Source organism: Micromesistius poutassou, assembly GCF_964030765.1.
Source record: "Micromesistius poutassou genome assembly, chromosome: 4".
In the NCBI taxonomy this organism is placed as follows: domain Eukaryota; kingdom Metazoa; phylum Chordata; class Actinopteri; order Gadiformes; family Gadidae; genus Micromesistius; species Micromesistius poutassou.
This window is the reverse complement of record NC_140274.1, coordinates 22,372,013-22,389,955: the sequence shown is the minus strand read 5'-3', so window position 1 is coordinate 22,389,955 and position 17,943 is coordinate 22,372,013. Positions and strand designations below refer to the sequence as shown.

The 17,943-nt window shown below is 41.5% G+C and overlaps 1 protein-coding gene across 3 annotated transcripts in view; it reads right to left on the bottom strand.

Moving 5' to 3' along the window:
• The window catches only part of nf1a (neurofibromin 1a), a 55,232-nt gene that overhangs the window by 23,573 nt on the left and 13,716 nt on the right, over positions 1-17,943 (bottom strand). Inside the window, exons 8-30 of one of the 3 annotated variants that reach the window (XM_084467021.1) lie at positions 17,211-17,368; positions 16,352-16,525; positions 15,840-15,968; positions 15,537-15,611; positions 15,152-15,283; positions 14,649-14,786; positions 14,433-14,546; positions 13,933-14,012; positions 13,687-13,810; positions 13,000-13,246; positions 12,485-12,558; positions 12,253-12,336; positions 10,672-11,115; positions 8,986-9,125; positions 8,272-8,394; positions 7,701-7,784; positions 7,453-7,569; positions 6,775-6,956; positions 5,824-6,035; positions 4,951-5,112; positions 4,637-4,734; positions 3,844-3,979; positions 2,278-2,340 (exon numbers count right to left, since the gene is read on the bottom strand). In XM_084467021.1, the coding sequence (XP_084323147.1) occupies positions 2,278-2,340; positions 3,844-3,979; positions 4,637-4,734; positions 4,951-5,112; positions 5,824-6,035; positions 6,775-6,956; positions 7,453-7,569; positions 7,701-7,784; positions 8,272-8,394; positions 8,986-9,125; positions 10,672-11,115; positions 12,253-12,336; positions 12,485-12,558; positions 13,000-13,246; positions 13,687-13,810; positions 13,933-14,012; positions 14,433-14,546; positions 14,649-14,786; positions 15,152-15,283; positions 15,537-15,611; positions 15,840-15,968; positions 16,352-16,525; positions 17,211-17,368 (3,290 nt within the window). The remainder of the gene's footprint in view (positions 1-2,277; positions 2,341-3,843; positions 3,980-4,636; positions 4,735-4,950; positions 5,113-5,823; positions 6,036-6,774; positions 6,957-7,452; positions 7,570-7,700; positions 7,785-8,271; positions 8,395-8,985; positions 9,126-10,671; positions 11,116-12,252; positions 12,337-12,484; positions 12,559-12,999; positions 13,247-13,686; positions 13,811-13,932; positions 14,013-14,432; positions 14,547-14,648; positions 14,787-15,151; positions 15,284-15,536; positions 15,612-15,839; positions 15,969-16,351; positions 16,526-17,210; positions 17,369-17,943) is intronic. The other 2 variants (XM_084467022.1, XM_084467023.1) reach the window with 2 other exon arrangements.

The window sequence follows — 17,943 nt, the reverse complement described above, 5'->3', positions numbered from 1 at the left end:
TCCCTTTGATGGGTGTCTACAACAAATACATTGGATATACAAACTTAGTTCTGTTAAGAAATAACTTAAATTTGAATCAAACCACAAGCCAAATATATTAACATTTACAATCATTTATAGGATCAAACAAAAGCCGATCCTTCCATTATATTGCAGATGAGCGGTGAAGGCTGAACTATCTGCCCATTTGGATTCAAGGCTTTTGTACTTCATAAAGTTGGTTCTGAATTAACAGTGTGAGCTGCTGTCCAAGCCTGAGGCTGTCAAAACATATTCTGAAGTTTACAATCAGTCAAAAAAAGGAGATACTTCTTATTCTGCTGGACAGTGCTCATCAGGTCACAAACTGCAGTACCCTTGCCCTGTAGATTTTATTTCTGTTAATTGAGATCTTAAGCGACATCAACCAAAAAGCCACAATATCCATGTCATCTTCTAAAAACAATGAAAATGGTGTTACCTTCTGTGGCAAGAAATGCAATTTTACTTCAGAAGGACCAAAAGCTCTCCAACAACCTGCCATTGCTGTGCCATCAACCCCTGAGGAATTACTTGAGCATGAAATGTGGATGGGAAGAGGATGCCCTGAGAAAGTTAACACATCTCATCATTGTGGTAGTCACCTCAGTATACTTGTTGGACAGGGTGGAGCACTGAACATGCAATAATAAAGGGATGAGCTACGGATTGTCATCTTTCATTCGTGCCACAGCTCTTTTCCCTCTCCCTACCATGGCCGTGATGTGGTTATTGAAGTCAATTGTTTTGGCTCTATTCCCCTCTTTGTTAACATCTCCTTTATGGCCAGGTAGATCAAGGTGAAGAGATGTAACACCTAACAGTTCTACACAGAATATTAAAATGTATAATATTTTCACAAATCTCGACTCATTCGTTTTCCCTCAAGTCGATATTATGAAGGTATGCGGTCGCATCATACAGATTTATCTTGGGCAACTAACCTTCTCCTTAAGAGTGATAGCCAACTTAAGAGTGATAGCCAACTTAAGAGTGATAGCCAACTTAAGAGTGATAGCCAACTTGTAGTTCAACAGAGAAACAAAAATTAATGTCTCCAAAAAATGGATGTCTTCAAGAATGCACCCCCATTTATAATAATCCCCCTCATCTGCCATTCGATACAGATTTACACTTGGATTGGAAGTAAAACTTGAATAAATTGAATTCTCCAAATACATATTTTGGATGAAAGGGCGGAGCATAAGCTCGTCTTCACAACGCCATGTAAGTTGACGACCGGTAGTCAATTTGTCATTTTAGCCAGCGCAAACATTATTGGAAAATGATTTATTAATTTGCCACGTGTCTGGTAAAGAAGGACCTTAAGATAGCAACAATATGGTTTTACATTTACAGCCACTTTTGTACAAAGCAACCATTCATACACACATTCACACACCAACGCCAATGTTAATCATGCAGGGCAAGGTGTCTTTATCATGGACAACTCGACACTCGGCTAGGAGGAGCCAGGGATCGAACTAGCAACCTTCATCTGGCAGAAGCCCTCTTGAGCTTATGCAAGATGTAGTTTATTATTTAAGTGCCGAATCAATCTCAAGAAAATAGATAAACATGCACTTAAGCAGTGAGGGTGACAACATTGGACATGGTAGCAAACATCCTCCCTAAATTACTCAGAACTAGCTTCTCAAAATATTATCCACCCCAAAAGCTAATTCCAAATCACTTTTAAAGGTCTCAAAACACAGCTGAAATTAATACATATTGAACATATATTATTTTTCAAGAAGTGTTAGTAATTGCTTTCCTAAGTTAAAATATTTGTTACAACTAGACACTTATCTACAATATGCAACCCAATAAATTGTATGCATCATGTCTTATTTGATGATTTATCATATCTGAGGCATCTGTTTCAATGAAGTCTCCAATGAATGTTTAAGTTATTACATTGATAAATCTAGAAACAAATTAAGACATGAATAATTTATTGGAATGACATGTGCAAAGAAATAGGGTAACTACAATGTAATCAGAGACTAGTCAAGTAGTCTCTGTAGTTAATTATTAATTGATGAGAATAAGTTGCAACAATAGGATGGTTTTAAGACAGGATAGTATGCAAACTTGGATAAGTACAAAAGAGTAAAGCATTTCCAAAGAAACACCAAATCATGTTAAAATAATGTATATATTAATAAAATAGATCAAATAAACTAAGAGCAAACTCTGTTTTGCTTTGGGGGGAAAAGTAGCTATGGGGGAAAAAAAAAACAGATTCTCTGAACTTACTGCTTTTTTGCTTTCCTTTTTTTCTTTAACTGTTGCTTTATTCAGTAGAGAGTGACAAGTAGCCTACAGAACAGAGATGAGCACAATCACGTTTACAGCACCAGTTTGAACAAATGTACAAACCTAGAATAACTGGAGGCATACATATATTTCATGTTCAAATTGGAAGGAGGACTTGAAACTGCTCCAGACACGTGTCCATGCACAGTGTTGCATTACTGGGCTTTAAAACACTGCATGAGTGTCTACAATTGTTGTTGAAAACTGAACACAAACTGATAAACTGAATAATGGTAAAAAAATAAATGTAAACAATTTGAAATCAGACACACCTACATCCTACTATTATAGTCTACTTTCTTTTTCGTGTTGACCATTTTGAAACAAATTTCCCCGGTCTAGGACCCGGTCCTTTCCTGGTTCCCTTCCTGCCTTCCTGATGTGGCACAAGGACTTGCAAGCGCTAACGATCTCCCGGGATATGCCATCTGGAGTTATATGCTCCTGGGAGGCAAATAGCCACGGGATCCAGACTAACCAAAAGGCTAGGTGGGACAGCTTAACAAAAACGAACGGTGGAAAAGGGGAACCTATCGACTCCCATCATCCTACTGGAGGTCTTCAGCGCTCATACGACAAATACTAGGACACCTGAAAGGGGGCGACTGCTTCAGATCAGGAAGGGTGTCCCACCCAGAGTGTTGGCTTGTTGCTGCTCAGCTCTACCGGTGCCATCAACCTCATCAAATACCCGTTCTGTCCACTCTGTTTACATTTTTCTTGCTCCCGACATAGACAGTAGTAGTGGACAGTAGTGGTAGTAGTGGACAAGTAAAAAAAAAGTAAGCTTCTGGACCTGGCTTGTCCGGGGAACTCCTGACTCAACTTTAGGCTATTTAGGCAACTTTAGGGCGATGGGCAAAACCAAAAAAAAATCTGCAGGTACAGCTTTTCTTTGGACCTCAACCCCTTCATGTTTAAGCAGGGAGGCACATGAGGTTGGAACCCATCCTTCTGGCAGTATTCACTGAGGTAGTGAGGAAGCTCCAGAGCCGCAAGGTATGGGGGGGGGGCACGAGGTCTGCAGTGAAATACTGAAAGCTCTGGTGTTTTTTAGGCTATACTGGTTGATACACCTTGCATGTACCTCTGTGACAGTACCTTTGAATTAGTATACAGGCGGTAGTGGTTCTCACTTGAAGTAAGGGGCCCGAGCGTGTGTCCAACTACCTTGGTATCCCACGCATTCATTCCCACTACATTTTTTGCTGTTTTCATGTGCTGACCAAAGCGCCCTCTTACACTTAGTCTTACACTTAGTCTTACGCTAGTTCTTACACTAGTTCTTAAGAAACCGTATCAGTTTACAGAGTGGAAATAGTTTCTCTTTATGTCTCAAGTACACGAAATTACAATCCTGTGTGATTTGATTTTAGCAGTGCACGTGCACTGCATCGATGTGGGGGGAAGCAATGACCTGGAATGTATTGCATCAACACAAAGATGAGGACAGAAGCATTTGAGGAGCAGGCAGAAGCCACTGCTGCAGCAGAGTCGACGACTTACCTGGTACAGACAGTGACATACGCTGCGGAGCTGCGGTGGGAACTCATTGGAGGAGCCAATAATGGCCTGAAAGAACCGCTCTGTGATCTGCAACAGGTTCCCCTGGTTCTCCTCAAGGTTCTCCCCTGGGTCCAGCCTGAGAAATTAGGAACATTCACAAATCACATCAGTCAGAATGGTGGGATTCAGTCACTGGATGTCTTTCATTATGAATGAGAGGGTTGCCAGTTTCCAGGAACCCCCACCACCCCCCCCCCCCCGACTGGCACCAACAATCAATACAGAGTCAAAGCCACAAGGATCATAGTTATTTTTCTTCTTTTCCATTCTGACCTCCAGCATGTCTTCATGCTTTTGAGTTGAGGAGTTAATTCCACAAAAATTTCAGGTTAGATATTTGCATTAACCAGCAGGTGAACAGGGGTATACATGGAAATATCAGCTGTTGAGATAACCCCCCGATGTATCAAACCAATTCTGCAGATTATATTTTAGATCATTCAAATCCATCATTCAATGAAGCTAACAGGAATGTTGCCATATTTGTTGTGTTGGTGTTGTTGAACTTGATTTGTGCAAATAAAGCCTGATGGGTGATTATGAACCCTACTCCTGCATCTCCAAATCATGATAAGCAAACAGGGCTTTTAAAACAAGACAACATGATATGAAATGATATGGAAGCTTTATATTTTGTGCATAAGCATTTTGTGCATAAGCACTGTTTCAGTGGATAAGCAATCTGGCGAATAATGACCATAAAATAAAATTAAATAACAAGCAAGTGCTTTACCTTGTGGGATCAACCTCAAAACTGATGTGTTCTGGGGTTGTGAGAACCCCCTTTAACAAAGGTTCAAGAAGCTTCTGTAGATACGCTGCCCCGTACACCTAAAAGAGAGGAATAAACGTTGGCCTTAAAGTCACATCAAGTACATCATGACAGCCAGTGTATACATCACAAAACATTAGCGAAGCAACATATTTAAATGACAAATAAACTTCAAATTGAATTCCCTCAAATTCCACATACATAGTCTTCTGACATTGTCTGGCGTTTTGAGGAAGTGTTGAGGCACAGACGAAGAGCAAACTATATATATTCACCTTAAAGCAGAAGGTCATGATTTTGCTGGCCAGGCTGTTGCCCCTAAAAAGGGTCTGCATCGAGTCGGCCAATTCCACTTCTTTGGAAAACATGTTCCACAGTAGTTGATAGAGCAGGTGACGAGAATCAAACAGCGTTACCAGTACTCGGGCTAGTTCATCCTGGGAACACAAAAAAAACAGCGACATATGCAAGACATACAAGTTAGAAATAAAATATTAGATAATAAGAAATACAGGCTAACTTCTGGTTTCCACTGACCTCGTCATGCCAGTGACACAATAGGAATGACTTTCTTTTAAATTTAAAAAGCGAATTGAGATACAGTATAAGCAAACGATTCAGACAACAGCTAAAACATATGGGAAGTGTTCCAATGTTGTTGAAATGGTTATGGTGGGCCATTTTGGATTTGAAAGAAATAAGTAGCATATATCATTACAAGAAAAAAAAACAAAAAAAAAAACATTTAGTGCAGTTATTCATACATTTTTCGATTGCTGTCTGATGAAGTGCTAGTGTTTGTTAGTAATATGTCTAGTGTGTGTCTAAAATACAGTAATCATACATAATCATGTGGAATCCTGCAACCTGGAGAATTAGATATGGTTCAATTAACTGGTGTGGTTAACTGAGTGGTTAATTAGAGTGCTGGCATACAAAAACAAGTAGCATATTTTAAATACTACAATATCGCATTTAAATGTGTTAAAAAGCGGATTTTAATTTTTTTTTCAAATATCTAACCAATTATATTTATAGTAGCCTCATTTTTTTTTTTTATTTTGCATCATCTGCACGACAATATAATTGAGTAGTTTCCATATGGATACAGTTTATAAATCACTTATAAAGAATGCAAAAGTTCACACCCATTGAGATCCGGGTACCACGTTGGCTAGCGCCATGGCGATGGGCAGTTCTCCCTGGTCCCCCATCATGGTCACCAACTCCACGAGCCTCTCGAAGCGGTCGGCCAACACGGTTTCGGCCAAGGTGTCAAACTCGGTCCCTTGCTGTAGGATTTTGGTCAACACTTCCATGAAAGTGGCTCGCGTTTGGAGATCCTTGTGGTAGCCTAGACCTGGTGAGTAATAAAAATGACTTTAAGGAAACAAAAGTAGCATTGGACAGCTAAAAACAGCAGCAGGCATCTTTTGCCTGTCTGTCCCGCGTCGCATACCTAGGTGAACACTTGGCACAAAGGTTTTTTGTGCAAGTCAAGTGTAGATTTAAACACTATCAGAACCTTCATGTTGTACAAATGTGCAATCAGACTGACCCCAAATTCAAAACATACAACCCCATTTTACCGCTCCTGCAGCTAATGGAAAATGGGGCTTTATTTTAAAAAGATATATGGTAATCGGGATGCTAACCTGCAAGTTGCTCTTCAAGGTTTACCCAATCAGAATTCAGCTTCTGTTACAAGCAGTTACAACAGCACAATTAAGTGTTTTTATCGTCGGGCTACTTGCACACAGCCCACGGTCAAACCAACTGCTTGTACTAGTGCTGTAGTAACTGCTTATAAAACAATCGAAAATTCTCGTTTATGGAATTTGACTTTCATACAAAGACCTTTGCACATATACACTAAATAGATTCATTTTTGCGTTATCGAGAAGGTATATGAAGTGGAATTTTGGAGCTACGGCTTTGGCATCTGGAAAATTGGAAGAAGTGAGCATATGCTAATGGGTTGTACGGGGGGGGTGATCACAGAACAAATCAACAACACAGAGGTCTCACTGTGCTTGTTGAACCCCGGGGAAGAATCACAACAGGCCAAATGACTTGATGCCAACAGGAAGGTCACTAACCTATCGAATGCATTAGTCCGCTATCCACATTGGCGTTGAGGAGGTTGGACATCGCCAGCACAGTGCAGTGGCGGAGTGACGCCAGACGGCGGGACATTCCCCTCTTCCTCCCACCTACTGATTGTCCTTCATCTTCCACCTCGCTGCAGTCATTCAGCAGGTTCATGAACAGAGTGAAGTACCTGGCCAACATGAAGAACAGGCACAAGAAGAAAAGTGGACGATTTACGTTATTTGTTTGCTTTTCCTTCCAATAGCTGAAAAATTGTCTTTTTTTTCCCCCGCTAGTTTAAAAAGTAAACAATAATAGTTTAATCCAGTGGCACTGCAGAATTAATTAGTTGCCTGGTTCCAAGCCCTGCCCACTTTCAGAGAATCCTCAGCAGGGCCTAATCGGGTCTGTTGCTTGAACAGTATGATTCTGTGTTGTCTTTAAGGTATTTTAATGTCTATGGATTCAACAACAGAGAGGAATGTCCCCTGAAGCATCGTTATTTGCATTTTGAGAAACTGATCAGCAAGATGTATTCCCCGAACAAATCAAGGAAGAGATTTCTGAATGAGCAGAAATTGGTGAGAAATTAGTGCGGAACAGTCGTTTGTAAAATAATCACGCTCAAATAATAGCGCTTACATCTAAAACGTAAATCAATTGTGCCAGAAACTAAACCTTCTTACTTGAGAAAGAGCTGTGATTTGGCCTCCATTAGCTCTACCCCGTCTCCCTCTTCTGGCTGCAGAGGTAGGCCTGCGAGTAGAGACACCACTGCCTCCATGCTGGCCTGGTCCAGGTCCCTGCACCACAACAGACGAAGCACCATGAGGCAAGAAGACCAACCTGCGTTTGGCCATCGGCACATAATATACGCATGCAAAGCGCAGAGATAACGAGGACATTAAAACAATGAAAACCTAAAGATTTGCACCTTGTTAAGCACTTAATATCATCATCAGCTGCTTGGTTAGATGTTCCCATCACCCAGTCGGTCAGGTACTCAACCATCTTGTTCCTAAAAAAAACACATTATGGAAGACAAGACAAGATCTTATCAGTGTTATTTTTTTCGAAGTTAGAGAATAAGAAGACTATATTTGAACATGGTAACGTCATACAATCAATAACAGTATTGAGTGATGTAGGCCAGAAAATAATGAAAACATTGCCACTTATTGAGTTAAATAAATTTGATTCGTAGATTGCCATTTGATGTCATATATCTTCCCATTCAAAATAACAAGATCATAACAGGAACCTTAATTTCAGTCCATCTGAAGAAAACAATGATGAAGCTAGACTTTGCTTAAAAAAACCGATCTGAGCTTTTGTTTTGCTATGAAAGCCACAACTCAGTTCCTCATAGTGTGAGATAGGGGGTTTGTGCATTGCTATAAAGTGCTAGGTTTAACTGAATAGTTACTATTGGTGCACAGAACCTGCACAACCAACATGTTGTAACATGTAACCCCCCCCCCCCCCCAAAAGTTATTTGTACAGACCTGAACTTCATCTCTTGGCAGAAGGATAGGTCGTCCCGTCTCTCCATCATCACCTCCACTAGTTGGCAGAGCTTGGTCTTGATCTGGATGGCATGGACCACGTTACCCAGAATACGCACATACCTAGACAAAGGAGGTTGGGAAAAGGACACCATTTCTTTATAGCAATCTGCAGATGAAAACAGTATTGCATTAATACACAGGATTAGATGTTATAACCCCTTGTGCCAAAATCCAAGGAAAACACACATTCAGAAGCCCCTGCCCAGACCAACCTTACAAGCATGCTGGCCACTAAGCTACCAACCAATGGTGAAAAACACAAGACAAATGGCCCATCTAACAGCAGTATGCAGTATGAAAAATCAACAAATGGGTTAATTCAGTAAGAAGAGCAGAAGTAGGATCACCAGCGTGGACGGAAGGCGTGTTGCCATAAGCTCATAGTGCACATGAGGTAGTGAGAAACTAATATCACCACAACCAAGTATTTAGAACAAGTAATATCAGTCCAGGTTTGGTCACTAAAATGCAGCATATGGGATATAGATATGGGCCTTAAGTTGATTGCATTTTTATAATAAAAAAAATTTGATAACAGTCTCATACACAAGTTAGTTTTTTATTTTAAAATGGCGTCAGTGAATTTGAATTGTATTTTAGTAAGGACATTCTTCGATAAGAGCGTTGGCCGTGACTAAACCCCCCACTTACCGAACTAGGTTGAGCATCATGGTCTCGATGCTGGCCTGGCCCAGGTGCTCAGAGCTGCCCTCTGTGTGGTTGTCAAGCAGATTCTTCATTATGGCGATGGTCTGTTCCACAAATTGGGTGTTGGTATCGTTTATGGGTACCTGGGAAATTAAAGAATGACAGAGTTTTATTTCCCAAATAAATCTATACCGGAAAAGTATAAAATCCCTAGTTATACTTATTATTTGTAGTATTCTGATGACAAAGCGTAGCACTATCACCATTATCAAAGGAAACTGGGAGGCTAAATCCATAGTAGGCAACAGTTGTAAGTATGAATGAATTTGGAAGCATTAGTTACTTGCTAATATTTGTGTTCTCTTTTCCATGTTTGATATTAAATTAAAAATCCTGGACTTCAAGCCTATGTTACCCATTTTATTCGGCTTTAATCATGCACATAAAACCTAAATCTGTGATTTGAGAAAGTCATCTCTGAGCTCTCTGAAGGATAGTATACTTGTAACTGTTGCAGCGACAATCATACAATCCTTCAGAATCGGAGCACCAATTTTTTTATTTCTTGTATCCATCCACCAAGATAACGATTCAAGCATCTTGTGGGCCTTCAGTATTTGCCATCTGTAAGTGCTAATGGTTTGGACCAGGTGACAATGTGTAAGTGCTAATGGTTTGGACCAGGTAACAATGTGTAAGTGCTAATGGTTTGGACCAGGTAACAATGTGTAAGTGCTAATGGTTTGGACCAGGTAACAATGTGTAAGTGCTAATGGTTTGGACCAGGTAACAATGTGTAAGTGCTAATGGTTTGGACCAGGTAACAATGTGTAAGTGCTAATGGTTTGGACCAGGTAACAATGTGTAAGTGCTAATGGTTTGGACCAGGTGACAATGTGTAAGTGCTAATGGTTTGGACCAGGTAACAATGTGTAAGTGCTAATGGTTTGGACCAGGTAATTGACAATGTGTAAGTGCTAATGGTTTGGACCAGGTAATTGACAATGTGATGGAGAGGCCATCACGACCCGAAACCCGTTTTGTGTGTAGGTTGTAAGTCCATGTAATCATTGAATTGTAACTAACCGCCTGTACTCGGAAATGCACTTATTGTTCTCCGCCGTAGTAAATCATTACGGGACGGAGAGACTAAAGTAAAATTGATTAGTGTAGAAAGGGCCACGGGATGATAATAATACTACGGATTAGGGATGGGTCAGAATATTCGATTATTCGATTATTCGTTCCCGAGGGTCAAAGTCGATTTTTAACATTTGGACCGTTAACATTTTTTCCCCATTCAAATAAACAAGAATTAACAGACGGAACTAATGTTGGTTCTGTAGCACTAATAGTTAATCATGTACAGAAAAACAATATACACAATACACAAGCATAAATATTAATATATATGCATACAACACAAATACTGATAAACTGTTAAAGTTAGTTTTTATTTTTCTTGCTGATGATCCACGGCTGCCTTTGTGAATGTCGGCACACATCGAATAATCGATTATTCGTTCATACCACCCACTGATTATTCGACCATGAAAAATTTGAGTTATTCACATCCCTACTACGGATGGACTTCAATTTAAATGGCATGGGGAAAAGCTTGGAAGGCGAGGGGGGGGGGCAGAAGAAGACATTTGTAAGAAAACGTGACGTCGTTTGTGTGCCACTCACCGGGCCCTGCGTGTCAAAGAACTTTCCGATGCTGTTCCTCAGCTTGTTGAACAGCATGGGGTAGAGCGCCGGGCTCAGCTCCAGCCCCAGCAGGTCCTTGACGTTGGTGCGCACGTGGAGACCCACGCGGTCGTGGCCGCACACCAGCAGGGCCAGCAGCCGGTCCAGGAAGCGGCTCAGCGGCGTCTCGTTGCTGCTGCCGGACGACGCTGCCGCGGAGGACGACGACGCGCAGCCGACGACCGAGGCGGGTGCGGCGGCGGCGGCGGAGGAGGAGGAGGAGGAGGAGACGTCGCAGGTCCCCATGGAGATCATGGAGTGCTTGCGCTCGCACATGGGGCCCATGGGCGGGCTGTACGTGACCGGGCCGGGGGTGGTGCTGCGCTGCTGCAGGCACACGCCGCCCAGGGCGCACAGGAAGCCCGTCATATTTATCCACTCCTGCTGTGAGAGGAAAAAGAAGACGAGGAGCGGTCATTGTAAAGGTCCCAATGTATGTACTACGGGCAAAGCACGGGGTGCTCGGGGTTTAAAGAACACGACTCTTCCCGTTCACCGCTGCCCGCTATGTGTCAAGCGGTAGCTCGGAGACACAAAGAAAAGGGATCCTCGAGCGCAATATCTTCACTATGGAGCAGCCGGAATGGAGGATTGTACCCGGGCTTCAATGGCGGAGCCCGTCTATCAAAGCTGATACCGTTGACTTTGGCTGGCTTGGTCAAACGCTATCGCTTGTTGGAATCCAGTCCTGGGCTAACTTAAAAATGTACAGTACTTCTATTATGACTATGGGCAAGTGGAAAAATACTTTATTTCCCCTAGTATTCTTTTAACAATTTTAAGTTTTCTACGAGTCGGTTCTACAAAGTCCGTAGGAACCACATTGTATTTTTTCATAAAAGTATTATTATTATTATTATTATTATTATACGGGGGTCAGGCACAGAGAACGACGCAAACTTTTGTTATTGTATTATCCCGCCAAAAACACACCCAGCCAAAATGACTTAAGAAAAATTACACTTATTGGCCAAATGTGGTGCTATAGCAATCATTTTAAAATGCTGGCTTTGAACAGACATTAACAGACATATTTACTGACCCCATTGACCTACAGTCATGAAACTTTGCATTCATATGCATCTCATTCTGAACAAATTTGAAAAAAAAAATCTCTCCTCACGATTGACAAATGTTCGGAAGGATCCCATAACCTTTGGAATTTGAATTTGGATTCAATGCAATGACCACAACTTGACCAAATGCCCACACACCAACTGATTCAGTGCCCGAGTTGGTAAAGGTGTCACACTTGACACACGTGTACCAGGTGACTATGGGACTATATGGTGTGAATAGCCATAGCAATAAGCCTAAAGACTGCAGAAATATCAAATCTTGAGTAAAATAATAACATACCCATATGCATTAAGTAAAATGTTGAATTTTGTAGTGGCTGAATAAAACGGTTAATAGGGGGCCCTTTAGGCAGAGTTTCCATGCATTAATTGCGATTATAGCCCCTCACCCAGACAGACATGCACTAATGTGGCACAAAGAGGGAAAAAGATATATCTTTACCTGCCCATCATCTGCCTTGTTTTTGGGAAAATTAAGGATATGCTTTGTTGCCTGGTCCCATTTTCCATACGTGTCTTCCCATGCCTAGTTGTACACAAGAATAAAAGCCGTTAAGTGAATGACTGGTCTTTAAATCCATTACCCTAAGTACTAAATCAAGTGTAATTAAATTAACTTTAAATTCTACAGATTTATACAGTTTTTGAAAGTGAATGTTTGCATCACATGTTACCTCAATGTTTCCTGGAGTGGGATGCTCTATCCTTCTCAGTAAGGCCATCACCCTTTTTTGCAAGGTGGAACGACCTGCCAAGAAACAAGAGGCAAGTCAGTAAATCGAACGTCCCTAGTAAGCTAGTAAACCAACGTCCGTTTGCCGTGTTTGGTTCATCCATGCATATACTATGTTGTTCTTCGACTGTCAAAGCATAGCAAAGACTTAGCACCAGCTGAAATATCAAGCAGATCAGGGTTGTGACCATTAAGTTAAATGTCTCTTAGTCTATGATGGTTAAGTCACACCAGTATGTTTAATGTTTGGAGGGCTTGGAGGTTTATTGAGTTTATAAGGTTCCATGTGGGTGCTTATATTGTCATCTCTTCTCTTAGAAGCCTGGACACATGTGTGTGAGACGAGTATCCAATACTAGTGTCCTGTTTGACAAGGCTGCGTGATTATAACATTAACGCGAGACCTCATTTTACATTGTGAAGATTTACGAGGTTTATCGATGACGTCCCACTTGCCTGTGCCCATCATGTTGCTGACCGAGGCCAGCTCGCTGAAGGTGGAGTAGTTGGGCAGTATGGTCTGCACGGGGACCTCGTCGGCAGCGCTGCGGATATCAGCCTCCTCACAAAGGTGGCGGAAGCACGACATGGCTACCAGCACGGCCTCGGCGTCGGGGCTCCACAGGAACATGTACAGACACACCTCCAGCTTGGTCTGGGCCTGCCGGCAGATCGGGAGGCCGCTTCCAAGGGTGGCACACTCCTGCAAAAAGGTTCAGTATTAACTGGTTATGAATTACTCACATGGAACTAGTTCCGGTGTTTGCAATTACAACATTGTAAAGTTTCCAAAATGCGAGGGGACAATTCATATTAGGTCCTGGCTGTGACCCTAAATTATTTTCAATAAGTTTTTGCATGGCAGAGTAGATTGGTCAATGATTGAACAAATCAAAGATGTTCAACAAATTTCTTTGACTTCTTTCTTGCAACTCGAAAATAAATAACACATCTTCCCTCCAATTGTGGAAAATACTGTTATGAATGCAAGAGGTATAGGAGTGCAACAGAAATAATTTTAAAAAAAATCGTTGAACATGCTTTCGTTATTTGCTTTACATATTCACTGATATGTAAACTAGACCTGCCAAAACCCAGCCTACTGGATCTGCGAGACGTTAAAGAGATGGTTCAAAATTGTACCTTGTTCTTGAGAAGAAACTTGTTCCTGCATATGAGGATCTCCCTCAACCACTTGAGGACCTCTGGTCCATTGATCATCTGATGGCCAATTAGTTTCCGACAAATGAGGAAAAGAACCTGGGAACTGGGGGAGAGGTTGAGGGGGGGGGTCACAAAGAATTAGGACACCCACCACACATGACCAACGTGGAAGTGTGACTGGTTAGATAATTAACCACAATGGAGGGTCAAAAATGAAAGCAATACCTGATGTCCCAGAACGTGTCCATGGGAGTGTCCGGGTTCCACAGTTCAATGGTCTCTGGTTGGTGCAAGACCAGCAGAGCCTGGAGAGGGATGGAAGGATCCAGAGCAGGTACCAGATGCATTTGGTATTAATTACAATATTTATGTAGAGGATTGCAATAAAAAAAATAATTTAATGTAACACATTTTGGTTTGATTATGCAAAATAACATTCATTCACCAGATAGTGATATAGAGAAAGTACTAATTTATCATTTTAAATCTCTTTTAACCATCTGCAACTAGACAAATTCCACAAACCCTAACCCTGACATCCGGCGTTACAAGCAGTTGCCCTGTAGCGTGTTCATCTGCACGCAAAACCAACAATTGTTCTCGGCCCCGCCACAAAATATTTAGGGACATTGTTATTGTAACTTAACCATAAGACAAATGTGATGATTGTATTGCATTTAGGACAGTATCCATCCCGATTCTAACATCTTCACATAGTCACTCACCTCCATTGCCTCTTGAGAGAGCTGCGTGGTGTTTGTTATAGGAACTAGTTGCACCAGCCCTTTAATCAGCTCTGCTGTGCTGCTCTGGGTTTCTTGAGCTTGTTTCACTGGGTTCTGAAGCACAAAAAAAAAAGCCTCGGTTGAGCACGGGTCCCTCAAGTCAACAGATCACAATAATGAAGACGGGGGGGGGGGTGGTGATGCACCAAGACTTACATGCAGCATGAGCTTAGGATCAGCATGGATGAGCTTCACCAAAGCTAACAGGAGGCACTTGTAACTGCGCGTGTCCATTTCAGTGGCTTTTTCTTTGAATTTAAGGCTGGTCGTCATCTTCTCTTTAAAGGTCTGACTCTATACATGAAAGAGAGTGAAAACGGCCCGTTGATACACGTGAACTAAAGAAAACAACACCTACGCGCCTCTTGTCAACTACGGGGCCATTGGGGTCCCTAAATGACTGACGGTAAATTGGAGTCAAAGAAAGCACTGCGTTACATTGGGTGTCACGTTATATCGATGCGCATGCAATAAAATGATCACGATTATAAAAAGGTTTGTTTGTAAATTGTGCCACATTTCAATGCACAGCAGCACTCGCTGGTAGCCACCTACTACCATAAGTGGCAAAAACATCAAAGTACTAGTAGGGAGTGGTTTTCGGTCTACATGTCATCCTACACAGGTGTACATTCCACACACTGGATAGGACCGCTCACCGGCGTCATGCGCAGCGGAGGGTGTGCGTTCAGGCCTTGCATGACCCGGTTGAGGGTGTCGGAGAACATGAAGCGCAGCTCTCCAGAATAGGAATACACCGTATCAATCTTTGGCCACCAGTCTAGATGTGACTGGGAACACGAGAAGGCCAGAGAGAAACGGATGCAAATTATTAATAACAAAAAGTGAGGCATATCCAAAAAATTTATTCAATTTGATTGTCCATGGCTTATTTTCTGTATACATTATAACTCAAATGGCAAAAAAAAAAAAAAAGATCAATGGAAAAAATAGACCTAAAAAGGCATTACAATCTAATCAATAAGATAAGGATGTTTTTCCGGCCTGAAGATGCTTAGATTGCTAGTCTGTTCAAGGACTTACATTTGTTATTATTCTGTGCAAGGAGTTGACCAGGACAAAGTGGAAGGTCGTGGGAGAGGAGGCAGCCAAACACACCTTTCAGAAAAAGAAGCAACGATTATTACACAGCCATGCTCTGGCTAACACACGATGGGAACTTTGTGATAGTTTAAACAGTGTTGGTTATGAAACTGTAGATAACACCACACATGTATACCCACAAACACCTACAGAACACATGGAGCCATAACAAAAACAAAACACAGTGGAGCATGTTAAAGGACGCCTGAGTATTCACTTTGTGTTGAACTTCAGAAGTCAAACCTTAAAGTGCTGGTTGTTGTGTGGGTTAATACGGAAGCAGGACACAAAGCAATCCATCATGAGGTCCAAATCTGTGTTCTGGCTGCCAGTACCACGCCAGAAGGGCTTGGCAGGGTTAAACAGCAACGCCTAGTAGGAGGTAAGAGAATAACAAACCGGGCCATCGGTAATTAAGTACTGAGACTGAGACAAAAAAATATTTTGTCAACATTGACCAGCTCTTCATGGCATTTAGATTAGTCTTTCAATTCTACAACCCACTTCCTAGAACTCCAGATGTTTTCTTTGGCAGCTAGGATCCTCTCTTACAATCAGTTAAGTTCAGAGTTAACGGGATAAGGGCTGATCATTTTTATTGTAAGTGATATTAATCATGATGCGTGAGATTAACAACATTTTCACCTCTCTCTCACAACCGACTTATTCCAACAAAATCTACCGCTAATACATTTGACTTCCAATCCACAGCTTGGGACCCACTGAAGACCGGGCGACCAGGTGTTGAAACTGACCTTAAGGTCCATCACTATGGACTGGACAAGGAGGAAAATCACAGAATGATCCTCCCAGTTGATGTAGGTCGATGCTTTACACAACTTCACACACGCAATGGCCGCGCTCTCCATCAGCTGCTTGCTGCCGCCCTGTCCCGCTAAAGCCTTACGCAAGTTGTCCAGGAACAGTTTCTGGAAAAAAAAATAAAGGAAACCACAATTGGCCTCTGAATATTGTCTGTAACATAATAAAATGTTTGTTGTACACCATTATTATACACCTTATTGTTGGATAATAGTCAATCTATCCCATTACGTTATTTTCAGTTGTCAGTTCTGGACTATAAATCATAACCGTTCCATCTATAACAACTAGGGGTGTGCATCTCTCCAATAAAAGACGATTCGATGCGTATCTCGATACATGGGGTACGATATACGATTCAGGAACGATAAATTTTTTAAATGGAACGATTCGATTCAGTTCGATTCAGAAGGATTTCGATTCGATTCGATGTGGCACGGCTCAATTCGAGAGGGTATGATGCAATAGATTTCTTGTTGAAAGTAGACAATCATTTCACAAAATGAATTAACTTGTAAATGTGGCATTTCCTTCAAAAAGATTAGAGAAGAAGTGTATTTGTTAGGGGTGTGGGGTCCAATAAAAGACGACTCGATGCGTCTCTCGATACATGGGGTACGATACGATTCAGGAACGATAAATCTTTAAAATGGAACGATTCGATTCAGTTCGATTCAGAAGATTCGCATCTTTTAAAATCAGAATCGATTTTCCGATTCAAATCGGTTTTTGTCACACCCCTAATAACAACCTAAAACACGCTGCTAGTCGGTGACACTCTTTCCACCCTACTTTGTTGGCCTTGCTGTCCTCCACGGTCTCCTTGGAGATGGTCTGTGTGATCTCTGGACACAGGATGAGGAGGATGATCTGGAGGGGCCACACCGCCGCCTTCCTCTTGGCGCTCTCTGCGAAGCTGTCCACCAGGTCAAACAGCCGCTCAGCAGCCTCTGAGGGGTTCCAACCACAGACATGTTCCTTCAGTACGTGTACCTTCATTGATTTACTATTTACCCAAAGGGCACGAGTCTCTGATCTTCATTTGAGAAGTTTCACTAGCATAAAAAAATATATAAAATATAGAATATACTTTAAATGTATCCAATTTATATTACAACAAAAAGGCTTTCAGAATAACCCCATTTATCAGATGATTTATTTGTATGTTTTAAAGCTGGATAAAATAATGTATGAAAGAACACTACCACAATACACAATATTGGATACTGCCATTGATGTACATATGCGTTTCTAAATGGACGATGTGAGGAGCAAATTGTAAAACAATTTGAGCAGCCAAAGGTTAGAAAAGCGCAACGTGAATGATATCCATTTACCATTCATAAACAGTAGACATAATGGGGCTGTTATCAGTCAACTTTATAAATATGGTAGGTACCATAAAAGCATTATCCATAAATACACAAGAGACCATCGATCAAGAAATATAGTCCTGCACGAAAAGTTAAAAACATGGCAATAATAAATCGCAAAACGTGTCGTGTTGAGATACCAGGTGTATATA